At 36.1% G+C, this 14,353-nt stretch overlaps 1 protein-coding gene and 1 pseudogene across 5 annotated transcripts in view; one reads left to right on the plus strand and one right to left on the minus strand.

Moving 5' to 3' along the window:
- The window catches only part of SANBR (SANT and BTB domain regulator of CSR), a 50,127-nt gene that overhangs the window by 14,113 nt on the left and 21,661 nt on the right, over nt 1–14,353 (minus strand). For all 5 annotated transcript variants that reach the window (XM_046662769.1, XM_046662767.1, XM_046662768.1 and 2 more), the window contains 4 exons: nt 14,168–14,291; nt 10,680–10,829; nt 1,561–1,706; nt 727–826 (listed from right to left, as the gene is read on the minus strand). In XM_046662769.1, coding sequence (XP_046518725.1) covers nt 727–826; nt 1,561–1,706; nt 10,680–10,829; nt 14,168–14,291 — 520 coding nt within the window. The remainder of the gene's footprint in view (nt 1–726; nt 827–1,560; nt 1,707–10,679; nt 10,830–14,167; nt 14,292–14,353) is intronic.
- On the plus strand, nt 11,388–11,489 carry LOC124240498 (uncharacterized; annotated as a pseudogene).

The raw sequence follows: 14,353 nt of genomic DNA on the forward strand, positions 1-14,353 counted from the left end.
TAAGTAAATCACATGAAGAGATAACAGTATAATTTTAGGGTTTTTAAAAACTATTTCAATCACTTTTTAATGTTTATATTTTATTATAAATTAAGGAACTAGATTATACATGAACATTCAAGAAACCTAATTGCTATTTTGTATATAATTCATAAATAAATGTTAGTGAGTGAATATTTATAGCCATCTCGAGTTTATAATGCTTTTTACATGGAATAGCTCACTTCTCAGGTAAATGCTACCTCAACCAACACAAAGGCAGGAAGTTCACAGACAAACAGATTCCCTAGTTGTTAGCTTTCTGGTCGTTGCCTTAAAAATATTTCAGTTTTGAAAACTTTGAAAAAACTAAATGCATTCCTGATTACAATTTACAAAAGCATACAGAAAAAAGTTTATAGAAGTAGGAGGGGTCAAAATATCTCATTTGTACTATCTTCATTTCTCAGATCATTATCTGTCCATAATAAAAACCCTGAAGACCATGTTGTATTTTCTTCCCCAAATTTAAGTCTACTAGTTATTAATTCTTCGAGGGCACGGAATGTATTCTATTACCCTGCCAGTCCTATTAATTCAGCATAATACCTTGTTACTATCACGAAGTCAGTAAATGCTTATTAACTGAAAATTTCAATTTCAATTTCAATTGATCAGGTTTCTGTCAAAGATTAAATGTCATCAATTGTTTAGATAAATAAAGAATAAGTGAAACAAGCTACTCACAGCATTGAGCTCCCCACTTTTGGGGCCCCATGGTGTATTTGGCTCTAGTAAAACATCACAGTCTTGACCCTTTTCATCACAGGGACCAACTCCAGAATCACTGGAAAGAAAAAGAGATTTTTATGGAGAAGGGTCCAATTTCTTAAGAATTTAAATGCAAACAATATCTTTTTTTTATTGTAGATGTTTTACAAATTGCTCTTTAGAAACACAGTTCTTGAGTATAAGGTAGCCACTTCAACATTTTCATTTTGTAATTCATCTAGTTGACTCCCCTACCGGACGTCACTCCACACAGGAAGAGTACCACTGCACTACAAGCACCATACTTGCCAGGTGGCGAAAGGAGCTGCTCTGATTGGTACTGCTTTGAGAACAGCCTTGATTAAAGAGTCCTCCTACCCTCCATCTGACAGCCTGCTGCAACTGCACAATGATGGAAGGAGTTCAAATTTATGCAGAGATGACCTCAACCATCAACTTTTTTTTCTAGTTGTATCAATCACACATTTAAGAAGGGCTTAAGTAATTGGGAAAAGAAAAAACAACCCTTAAAAATTGGAGCACAGGTCTAGCCTTTTTAATCATCAAGGACTCACTTTTCTTAGTTTTTGTTCCTCCTGGACCTCCACTCCAATATTTTGAAGTTTTTTATCAAATAAACACCTGCTTGCTCTTATTGTAAGCTAACATATAATTTATTAAGCTTTCTGAAATAAACTATTTGAGGACTGACATTACTGATTTGGGGAAGCACTAGGGGATAGAGGATTCTGAGATGGGAGCAACTGAATAAAGCTGTAGTACAGTGTGGTCCCACCCGCACCCCCTCACCTAACTGTATCTTTAGGAAAAGGTACAACAATGACATCTTTGTGCTTGTGCAGATCATCCAATATTCTAGTAGTCGGACAGGAGAGCAAATCTCCACCTTCACCTTGATCACGAAGAGTAACCACGTGATCCCTCACTTTACAACCCTGTCGTGTAAGAGACACTAAATTAGAGAGGTAGGTTCACTATAGAAACGTTCCTTTAAAGATGACTGTATGTTTTTGTTCTCTGCCCAGTCACATTGTCATATTAACCATTTTACAACTTTTTCTCAAGAGAAAATAATACTTATAGAGAAAAGAGTATGAAACATGAATGTACACCTTAACAAATATCCCAGAACATCCACATAACCGCCATCCACATTAAGAAATAGAATATTGCTAACACTCCAAGAGTTCCCACAGGCCCACTCTCGATCATCACAATCTCCCAAAAGATAACCTCTATTCTGACTTTTATGGTAATCACTTCTTGCTTTTATCCTCTTACCACTTGAGGATGCATCCCTACATACTATAGTTTAGTTTTGCCTTACTTTTTGTTCAGCATTATGTTATGATTCAACCACATTATTGCATGTAACAATAGCATTTGCTTATTTAATGTACAGTATCCACTCTATGAATACACACAATTTACTTATCTATTCTACAGTTGATGGATAGGTTGTTTCAAGTTTGGGGCTATTACAACTAATACTACTATGAACATTCTGTCATGTTTCCTGGAAAGCAAGTGCTCACACATGTACCAAGTTATATTACTATCAGCAGCATATGAGAGTTCTTGTTACTCCATATCCTCGCTAACACTTGGTCAGACATTTTAATTTTAGTCATTCTGGTGAGTGTGTAGTGGTATCTCATTGTGGTTCTAATTTGCATTTCCCCAATTACAAATGAGGTTGAGCTCCTTTTCATGTTTACTGGACAACTGACTGCTTTCTTGTGTGAAATTCCTATTGTCTGTCTTTTTCTTATTGATTTGTAGGAGTTTAAAAAAAACTCAATATGAATCTTTTATGGATATTTGTTGCTAATATCTGGTCCATTTGTGAGTTTGTCTCCTTGATTTCAATTTATTTAATGTACTTGAATTTAAAATCTCTTCCTTAATCGTATTCTCTTTTAATACCTTTATGAGTTTTCCCTTCATATAGGGCCTTATTTTGCGAATAGTTTGGGCTACAGTCTAATTCCATTATTTTCCCCATATGGATATTGCAATGCTCCATTACCTCTTATTGGAAGGTCTCTCCTTTGCCCACTGATCTGTAATGCCACCTTTGTCACAGCCAAGTATTCAAGTGGCTCTGTTCTCTTGTACTGGTTCATCTGTCTGCTCTTCGCCTGTATCACCCTGTCTTAATTACCAAAGCTTTATACTAAATCTTGATATCTGGCAGAGCAAGTACTTCTACTTTTGTGTTCTTTGAGAGTATTTTAGCTATTTTTGGCCCTCTGCATTTCCACATACATTTTAGAATTTACTTAACAAAGTTCCCAATAAAAACCTATTAGGATTTTTGTCAGTTTAGGGAGCACTTAGATCTTTGCAATATTGAGTCTTCCAATCTATGAACATGCTACAGCAATCCATTTTAAAATTTTCTTTATTTTCTCTCAAAACATTTTATGTTTTACACAGAGTTCTTGCACATATTTTGTTAGATTTATTCCGAGGTACTTGATATTTTTGAGGCTATTGTAAACGGTTTTTTTATAAATTTCATTTTTTTTTTTAAAGATTGGCACCTGAGCTAACAACTGTTGCCAATCTTTTCTTTCTTTTTCTTTTTGCTTTTTCTCCCCAAATCCCCCCAGTACACAGTTGTATATTTCAGTTGTGGGTCCTTCTAGTTGTGGCATGTGGGATGCCACCTCAGTGTGGCCTGATGAGCGGTGCCATGTCCGCGCCCAGGATCCGAACCAGCGAAACCCTGGGCTGCTGCAGCACAGTGTGCAAACTTAACCACTCGGCCACGGGGCTGGCCCCTAAATTTCATTTTCTAATCTCATTGGTCTACAGAAATAAAACTGATTTTTGTAAGTGATTTTTAATACATCAATCAAATTCTTATTAATTCTAATAATCTATTTGTAGATTCTTCAGGGTTTTCTATGTTTACAACATCATCTGCAAATTATGACAGTTCCTTTTCAATCCGTATACCTTTTTACTTCTTTTTCTTACATTAACATACTGTCCAGGGATTCCAGTTTAATTTGAATAGAAGTGTGGTGACAATGGGCATACTTATTGTGCTCCCAATTTCAAAGCTAAAGCTTTCTACATTTCGCTATTAAGTGTGATATTTGCTGTAAGTTTTATATTATCTGTCCTGAATTGGATTACTTCATTTCCGTTTTTTCTAAATTTAGTAAGAATTTTTTGTTTTCATTTGTTTATTATTCCATTCATTCCCTTCACACACATTAATTTAGAAGTTATACATTCTTCTATCCTTTTAGCAGTTACCTAAAACTTATAATATGTATTCTTGACTTATCGAAGTCTAATATGTTAATACCCTTCCTCTCAAATAGTGCAAGATTTTTTTTTTTAAAAGATTTTATTTTTTTCCTTTTTCTCCCCAAAGCCCCCAGGTACATAGTTGTATATTCTTTGTTGTGGGTCCTTCTAGTTGTGGCATGTGGGACGCTGCTTCAGCGTGGTTTGATGAGCAGTGCCATGTCCACGCCCAGGATTCAAACCAACGAAACACTGGGCTGCCTGCAGCGGAGCGTGCGAACTTAGCCACTGGGCCACGGGGCCAGCCCCCAGTGCAAGATTTTTTAAACTCCATTCCACCATGCTCCCAACATATAGGCTATTATTGTGGGTTTTACAATTATACACTAAGGGGCTGGCCCCATGGCCTAGTGGTTAAGTTTGCCATGCTCCACTTCAGCAGCCCGGGTTTGATTCCTGAGCACCGACCTACACCACTCATTGGTGGCCTTGCTGTGGAGGTGACCCACATACAAAATAGAGGAAGACTGCCACAGGTGTCAGCTCAGGGCAAATCTTTCTCAAGCAAAAATAAATAAATAAATAAACAAATAAAATTATACATTAAAATGTATAGCATATATCAATTATTACAAATCTTTCTCAATTATTAATATAATTATATATTTGTTACACACAGACACAAGCATTAATATCATTGTTTTATATAGTCAATGTTCACTTAGATTTACCAATATATTTCTTTCTTTCTTCGGTCTTTATTCTTTCTCATACCTGGAGAACATCTGTTAGTAGTTCCTTTAAAGCAGTTTGCTCATTGAAAATTCCTCCAATTTTTGTTTGCTTAAAAATCTTTATGGGGCTGGCCCCGTGGCCGAGTGGTTAAGTTCGCGTGCTCCGCTGCAGGCGGCCCAGTGTTTCGTTGGTTCGAATCCTGGGTGTGGACATGGCACTGCTCATCAGACCACGCTGAGGCAGCATCCCACATACCACAACTAGAAGGACCCACAACAAAGAATATACAACTATGTACCAGGGGGCATTGGGGAGAAAAAGGAAAAAAATAAAATCTTTAAAAAAAAAAAAAAAATCTTTATTTTGTCTTCATTCTTTTTTTGTGTGTGTGAGGAAGATTAGCCCTGAGCTAACATCTGTGCCAATCTTCCTCTTCTTTTTGTTTGCCTGAGGAAGATTGTTGCTGAGCTAAGATCTGTGCTAATCTTCCTCTATTTTACATGGGATGCTGCCACAGCATGGCTTGACGAGTGGTGTTAGGTCTGCACCCAGGATCTGAACCTGTGAACCTGGGCGGCCACAGCGGAGTGCATGAACTTAACCACTATGCCACCAGGCCAGCCCCTGCCTTCATCCTTAAAGGACAATTAAGGAAGGCACAGATTTCTAGATTGTTAACTATTTCTTTAGGCACACTGAAGACTGAGTGGACTATACTCTGGCTTCCATTGCTGCTGCTGAGATGTGAACTCTGCCTAATTATTGATGTTTTGAAGGGCTTCTGTACTTTCTTCCTCTGGCTGCTTTTAAATATTCTCTTTATTTTCTTGTTTTCTGCAGTTTCACTATGATACGTGCAGGTATGGATTTCTTATTACTTTACTGGGAGTCACTGGATTTCTTGAATCTATAAATTAATATCTTTCAGTAACTCTAAAAAATCTCCGCCAGTATCTCTTCAAATTTTGCCTCTGATCTACTCTCTTTCTCTTCTGTTGGAAATCCCATTAAAAAAATAGACCTTCTCACACAAAGAGACAAATACTGCATGATTCCACTATATGAGGCATCTAGAGTAGTCAAATTTGTAGAGACAGAAAGTAGAATGGTAGTTGCCAGGGGCTGAGGGGAGGGGCAATGGGAATCAGGAATTGTTGTTTATTGGGTATAGAGTTTCAGTCTTGCAAGAGGAGAGTTTTGGAGACTGGTTGCACAACAATGTGAATATAAACACTACTGAACTGTACATTTAGAGAACAGTTAAGATGGCAAACTTTATATTATACATATTTTACCACAATTAAAAAAAAGACATGCACTCTCCAGGTCTTTTACTTTCTTTCATATTTCCTATCATTTTGTCTCTTTGTGCTTCATTCTGGATAGCTTCTTTTGACTTTTATCTTGCAATGCTCTAATTCTTCAGCTGTATCTAATCTGCTGTTAAATCTGCCACTGAGCTTAAATTTTTGATATTGAGTTTTTCAGTTCTAGCATTTCTATTTGTTTTTATTTAAACCCTCTTTGTCACTTTTTATAGTTTATAATTCCCTGCCAAAAATTTCCAAGCTTGGTTTCTTTCAACTGAAGTTGGAAATCTTATTTATTTTATAGGCTGTGTTAGTAATTCCAATATTTGAAGTTTCTGTGGTTTGTTTTTGTTGTCTAAGTTCTGCTGTTCCCATTCTTGGTAACATATTTTCATCAATGACATGTTATCTTTGTATGCTGAATATTTTGTTTAAAAAATTGTTTATAGAATAATCTGAGCTGTAGAATATTATCTTTCTCCAAAGAGGATTTTTACTGCTTTTGCCAGGTGCCTGTGGACAGTGGCAATCCAGGATTACCTCAATCCAAGTTCAGGGCTTGAAATTTCCTAGGCCACTTAAATAAATCAGAGCTAGGTTGCTATCCAGGCAAGGGATAGTTTACTTCTGATTTACTCTTATTTTCTTTGGGATCGCAAATCGACGTATAAGGGTGAGAATGTAATTCATTAATGTCCCCATTCTTGACAGACCTTGGATCCTGACTATTCCCAAAAATCCTGATAGGGCACTAAAAGCTCAGCCCAGGCTCTCAGCCACCTCTTTCAAATTGATAATTGCCTCCAAGACAAAAAATGGCCCTGAGCACCAGCTCACTCCTTTGGGTTCCCTTCATTTTCTGTATCTTAACACTAATTCCTCATTATCTTACCAGCTCTTTGACACTTTTAACATGATCTTTAAATTAGTATTTCATCCACCACTTTTTAGTTGCCTTTTCACGGGGGGTTGATCTAAATTACTTAGTCTGCCATTACTGGAAATATAAATCACCACATGAGCTATTTAGATTTCACTTAGCCCAAGAACTCACCTCAATCAGTATGCACGATATCGCACACAAGACTTATCATACAGTTTCATTACTATTTATTCCTGAATCCTCTCACAATGAATGGAGTATTAGTTAATACAACCAGTAAACAGACAATAACAAGCCAAAGAGTTACAGGTTTAGAAGTATTATTCAACACAACGTGAATGTGATAGTTAAAATAGAAACGTCATAACCCTAAAGAAATGCAATGACTAAAAATCACGTAACTGCAAAACAAGACAGTAGTCATGAATGAATGAAATTATCTTGGGCCTGGAAAAGCTAATTCCACTTTGTTTAAAGTCTCATGCCCAATTTAAATAACTCTGTATGCAAAGCATCTACCTAAACTTTAAATATGAACATTATGTCGGTAACCTATTACTTCATCAATAAAATTTCTGACTAATCAAAGTTGGTAATTGATTGCAAGCATAACAAATCTCCAAATCCAGCTTAAACTCCACGATCCACATTTTAGTAACATTTGTGCTAACACCCTAAATTCTTTGCCTGTAAACTTCATCTTACCCATATGGCAAAAGCCCAGCTCTGGATGAGCTTAACTACCCATTTTTGCTACACCTGTACTCAAGCAGCCAGGGATGCTGGAGAGAGTGATATAAAAAAGCATGCTGGATTTCACTGTAAATTTGATTACCCATCTCCAACGGGCTCTCAAACTGCCTAGTAACCTACAACATTTCTCTGGAACATTCACTCTCCTATTTTCCAGAAAAACTACTTCAAACCTTGGAGGCTTGCTTCCCTCTTCCCCCTCATCCTTAGCAGATGGATTTATCTTCTACTTTATAGAGACGAGAAAGGAATTAGATTGGAATAATTTATCAACCAAATGACAAAACAGCATTTCACTAATGTCTGCAACCATCCTCCTCTTCTCTCCTGTTATAACAGAGGAACTATCCTTCCATCTGTCTAAACTAATACTGCCACAGGTACTTAAGATCCCACCCTACCCTGCCTCCACAGAAACCTTGTACTATCATCCTCTCCTCCTCAACTGATCCTTGCCACTGACTTCTAAAAAGCTCTCTCCTATCAAAACAAAATAAAACAGAACAATAAACAAATATCCATAACCTAATTACTGACCCATCTCCTCCTTTTCACAAACTTCTCAAAAGAGCTGTTATCATGATGTTTCCATTTGTTTTCTTTTTTTTTCTTTTTGCTGAGGAAGATTTGCCCTGAGCTAACATCTGCTGCCAATCTGCCTCTTTTTTTTGTATATGAGCCACTACCACAGAATGGCCACTGACAGATGAGTGGTGTAGGTCTGCGGCCAGGAACCAAACCCAGGCTACCGAAGTGCAGCACTAACTTAACCACTAGGCCGCTGGGGGTGGCCCCATTTGTTCTTTTTTTACTCACTCCTCGACCCATATCTATCTGGCTTCTGGATCTAGCACTCCATCAAAACAGCTCTTCACACCTTTGAATTCTAGGTCACCAAAGCCAAAGGACACATTTCATTATTTTATTTGACCTCTTAGCAATATCTGGCATCATGGACCACTCTTTTTTTTTTTTTATTATTATTTATTTATTTACTTATTTTTTTTAAAGATTTTATTTTTTCCTTTTTCTCCCCAAGCCCCCTGGTACAAGTTGTATATATCCTTCATTGTGGGTCCTTCTAGTTGTGGCACGTGGGACGCTGCCTCAGCGTGGTTTAATGAGCGGTGCCATGTCCGCGCCCAGGATCTGATCCAACGAAACACTGGGCCGCCTGCAGCGGAGCGCGCGAACTTAACCACTCGGCCACGGGGCCAGCCCCCACTCTCTCTTTCTTTAAATACTATTTCTTTGACTTTCATGACAACATCCTTGGTTTTCCTCCTATTATTCTGGCTGCTCCTGATCATTCTTCTCTGCAGGCTCATGCTCCTCTATCCATCTATTAAATGTTGGAGCTTCTCTAGGCTCCATTGTAGGTCCTCTGCTCTTCTTGTGCTCACCTATACCTGCTGGCTTCAATTATCACTTATTTGCAAGAAGCCTTACGAATGATTATCTCCAGCCTAGCCATTTCTCTGAACCCCCAAACCCATATTGCTAACACTGTTTGCCTGGTTATCTCATAAAGCACCTCAAACTCAAAATGTCCAAAACAGAACTCATGAGCTTCTCTCCAAACCTGATTCCTTTCAGTTTTTCTCCTCCTCAGTGAACAGCACCACCATCTATCGAGTAACACAAGCAAGAAGCTGAGTTATCCTTGACTCTTCCTTCACCCTTTGTGATATGATCCATCAAGTCATTTTAGTTTTAGCTCCTAAATACTGAATTCATCTACTTCGCTTCACCTCCACTGCTCTAGTCCAAGCTACCATTATCTCTCTCTAAGACTACTGTGATGACGTTCTCTTGTAACTGACTCCAGTGATTCTTCCCCAAGCTATTCTCCACAATGCAACTGATATTTTCAAAACCCAAAACAAAGAAAACACTCTAACTTGGCCTACAAGGTCCTGTCCCCACATGGTGTGACACTTAGTTACCTCTCCAGCTTTGTCTTCAACTATGCGTGTTTTCTTTAACAGGCACAGCACAGTTTCTTTCAGTCTCTTTTTACTATGTACCTTTAGACCTTGCTGTTCTGACTGGAGTGTTCTTTCTCTTCCTCTTTGCTTCACAAATTCCTACTCATCCTTCAGATCTCAACGGAATGACAACTCCTTTTTGGAGGTTTTCCCCGACTTCAGTGCCCATGTCAGATCAGCCTATTACAGACACTTATGGCCCTGCATACTTCTTCAAACATTTCTTTGTGTGCTTTTTTTCCTTTTGATATTACTGCCTGAACTGTAAGTTCCACGAAGGCAGAAACTATCTAATTCTACACACTACTCTCCGCCTTGCAGTGTGTAACACAACTTTGGTACTTTATAAATATCTGTTGCACAGATGATGAGGAAGAGCTTTTGGTGCCTTTCATCTCCTCATGAAATTTAATTACATAACATTTTCAAAAGTATTAGTGATCAAAGACTCTAACCCATAGCAATACTCACATAATGCACCAAGATATATATGCAAGGATATTCATTGCAACTGTTATACCATCAATCTGGAAACAACCTAAATATTCATTAATAGGAGAACGGTTAAATAAATTGTGATATATGCATAGCTTGGAATATTACACAGAAGTTAAATAAAATGTCACAGAAAGATAACGTAGGTATATTATTGAGTGAAAAAGGCAAATTACAGAATAATATGAATAGTATGATCCTATTTCCAAGACAAAACTGCATATAATTTGTGCCTGAAATATATAAAACAAGGTCTGGAAGGAAATTGTTAACTGTGGTCACCTCTAAGAAGAGAAGGAGAATGAGGGAGTAGGGTGAAGAGGGACTTCTATTTTTTATTGTACTTATTTATGTATTGTTTAAAGTCTTTTCTACATGAGTATATTACCTTTATACTTTAAAAACAATAAAAGAGAAAAGATTTAAATAAAGAGTGTTAGTGAGTGCTATAACGATAAAAGGGCAACATTCAAAATTTACCTTAGTAAGCTGAGTAGGATCAAACCGAAGAACCTTTTGGTTACAGCAGGGATAAATTCCAGTGCCAACAGTACTCAGTGAACTTGCTGTAGGATAAACCACTGTTTCTGAGTGATATTGACAATGTGAAAATTCTATACAGAGAAAAGCCTGTAAATAAAGGAAAAGAATAAAAGAAACATATAAAATCAATTATTATTCCCAGAATGAAATTATACATCTCAAAAATAGTTTACTCAAGCCCACATATTGAAATACCTAGGAATAAATTTAACCAAGGTGGTGAAAGACCTGTACACTGAAAACTGTAAGACACTGATGAAAAAACCTGAAGAAGACACAAATAAAAAGAAAGATATTCTGTGCTCATGGATAGGAAGAATTAATATTGTTAAAATGTATTTCAGTGGTTGCCTAAAGTTGGAAGTGAGACTGGGGAGCAGCAGCAAAGGGACACAAGAGATCTTTTTGGGGTGATGGAAATGTACTAAAATTGGATGGTGGTAATGGTTGCACAACTCTGTAAATTTACTAAAAATCAGTGAATTGTACATTTAAAATGAATGAATTTATGGCATGTAATTACACCTCAATAAAGCTATTAAAAAGCAAAAACAACACTGTATTCAAAATTCAGATGAATTAAATTGATCTTGATGTATAGCTAATTTTACAATTTGCCAATCACATACAAAGTTTTCCAGTGAAATCACTTTTCAGTCTTTTGGCTAAGATCAGTGTAGTACCTGTTCTTATCAATTTAAAAAAGTTTTCCAATGAAAAGAAGAGGTAAAATTTTCCTCACTTGATTATACTTTGACATATTTTTTAAGGTAAATATTTCTACCAGTATTAATGAAAACTATGAAGTAACTGAATCAGTGGTGAAAATCTTAGTAAAATTGAGAGTCAGGTTTCAGATATGTTTATAAGTTGGCAAAATAATTTAAAGAAAATAACAAAATTAATAATTTTAAGCACTGATCTTGAACACAAAAGCAAGAAAGGATAGTCTATAATCAGAATTCTTAGTTATTAACTCCAATTATGATTTTCAAATGATGGTTTTTGTTTTCTGGTTTTTGTTTTTTTCGGTGAGGAAAATTGGCCCCGAGCTAACATCTGTTGCCAATCTTCCTCTATTTTGTATGTGGGACACTGCCACAGCATGGCTTAATGAGTGGTGTGTAGGTCTGCACCTGGGATCTGAACCCACGAACCCCAGGCTGCTGAAATGCAGCACCCGAACTACACCACCAGGTCGGCCCCCAAACAACAATTTTTAATTAAAAATTTTTGAGTCTTATAAAAGTTATAAGGTATATACTCATAGACAAAGTATTTTGCATACAAACTATTTTATGAGTTCATGAACTCTCTTTAATAAATATTAAATATTATAAATCAATATTCAATTTGCTATTAATAAGGGAAAAAAATCCCTCAAATTGTCTGCATTCTGACATGCTCTACAAGTCAGGTTTTAGAAGCCTGATATCCTTCATTATGAGTGATACTCCATATTGTAGGGATGACCACTACATACCTATTAGTAGAAAAAAATACAAAAAAACGACCTGACAATATCAAGTGCTAGTGAGGATGTGGGGCAACTGGAACTCTCATACATAGATGGTAGGAATGCAAAATGGTTCAGGGACTTTGGAAAACTGTTAGGCACGGCAAATGTTAAATTCACATTTACCATACAAACCTTCTACCCTATTTCTGAGTAATTACCCAAGAGAAATAAAAACCTATGTTCACACAAAAACCTGTATGGAAATGTTTATAGTTGCTTTCTTCATAATGGCCCCAAACTAGAAACATTTCAAAGTCCTTCAGTGGTGAGTGGATATGGTGATACATTCATACAATGGACTACTACTTAGCAATAAAAAAGAACAAACTGATACCCACAACACAGATAAATTTCAAATCCATTTTGCTAACTAAAAAAAGCTAGACTAAAAAAGGTAAATGCTGTATGATTCTATCTATATGACATTCTGGAAAAGTCAAAACTATTGAGACAGTAAACAGATCAGTGGTTGCCAAAGGCTAGGGTGGGAGAAGCGATTGACTAAAAAGGGGCACGAGGGAATTGTTTAGGGTGATGGAAGTGTTCTATGCTTTGATTGTAGCGGTATTTACATGACTGTATGCATTTCTCAAGCCTCATGAAAAGGATGAATTTTACTGTATGTAGATTATACATATAATATTATATGTTATATAATATATATATTATATATAATATAATATATATAATATATAGTTATAATATATAATATATATAATAATATATAATATTATAAGTATATAAGTCCAATTTTAAAAAATTGTGGGCACATATGGAGCCCCCTGGTGGAAACTTATATAGTTCGAAAAACCTCAGTCTGATGGTTTTGATAAGCTGCTCTTCCTTCCCTCTACTGGAAATCATTACCCAAGTGAGACAGGAAAATCACCGAGGGGTGGGAGGCTTTAGGGATTCATAAGAAATTTTATGTACAACACTCTGGATTTATACATAAGACTAATTAGGAAATGACTGTGCTCTATATTTTTATTCTATAAAAAGCATATTACTGGTTCCTTCAAATAGTACTATTTCTTATGCTTTTATTATAAACTTCATTTATTTAAAAAAATAAACAAAAACTTTGGGAACACAACTGTTATAGCAAGAAGGGCACGTATCAATAGCACTCTATTTGCAAAGTGCTCCTGAATTTCTAAAGAAACTTATGCGTTAACAGAGAAACAATTTGGCTGGAAATAATGAAAGGCAGTAAGGATTCTGCATTTTTTTTTCCACTGAAAAAATGGATTTGGTTGCTTAAAATCTGTTGGTTTTCTAAAAATTCAGCAAGGTATTGATTTGTTTTTAACTGAATAAATTTGATACGTAACATTGTGTAAGTTTAAGGTGTACAGCGTGTTACTTTGATACATTCATATATGATATGATTGGCAATGTAGCAATATTTATCACATTCCATAATTATAGTACAATATTATTGTCTATATTATATTGTGCATTAGATCTCTATGTCTTATCTATCACTTGTTACAAGTTTGTATCTTTAAGCACCATCAATCTCATTCTCCACTCCATTTCCTGGTAATCACCATTGTACTCTCTGTTTTTTACAGGTTTAACTCTTTTAGATTCCACATATAAGTGATATCATACAGTGCTTATCTTTTTCTGTCTCACTTATCTCGCTTAGCATAATATGCTCAAGATTCATCCATGTTGTTGGAAATGGCAGCAAGATATTGTTTTAGCAATGAAAACTAAAGAGGAAGAAGAAATATGGTAAGATAAATGAAGCCACATATATGTTTAATAGCATCACAGTTTTTGCCACTAGTTTCTTTAAAAAGATGTCAGATATTGTTCAACACATTCAAACATATATCCAAAACAGCCTGCTCTCATTGTTTGCAGAGTGAGATATTTAAAAAAAACCAAACCTTACCTGGTAACATCTTGAACAAGATAGCCAATTGATTGTTCCCCACAAACGCCAATATACATCTCTCCAAGATTTTAATTCTTCAAAAAGACTATTCAAATACTCATGAACATCCCAAGTCTTATCTCTGGGGAAAAGAACCTTGACTGTTATATTATTTTACAAGCAAGCAACATAATTTGTTTTAAG

This window comes from Equus quagga, chromosome 5, assembly GCF_021613505.1.
Source record: "Equus quagga isolate Etosha38 chromosome 5, UCLA_HA_Equagga_1.0, whole genome shotgun sequence".
Taxonomy (NCBI): domain Eukaryota; kingdom Metazoa; phylum Chordata; class Mammalia; order Perissodactyla; family Equidae; genus Equus; species Equus quagga.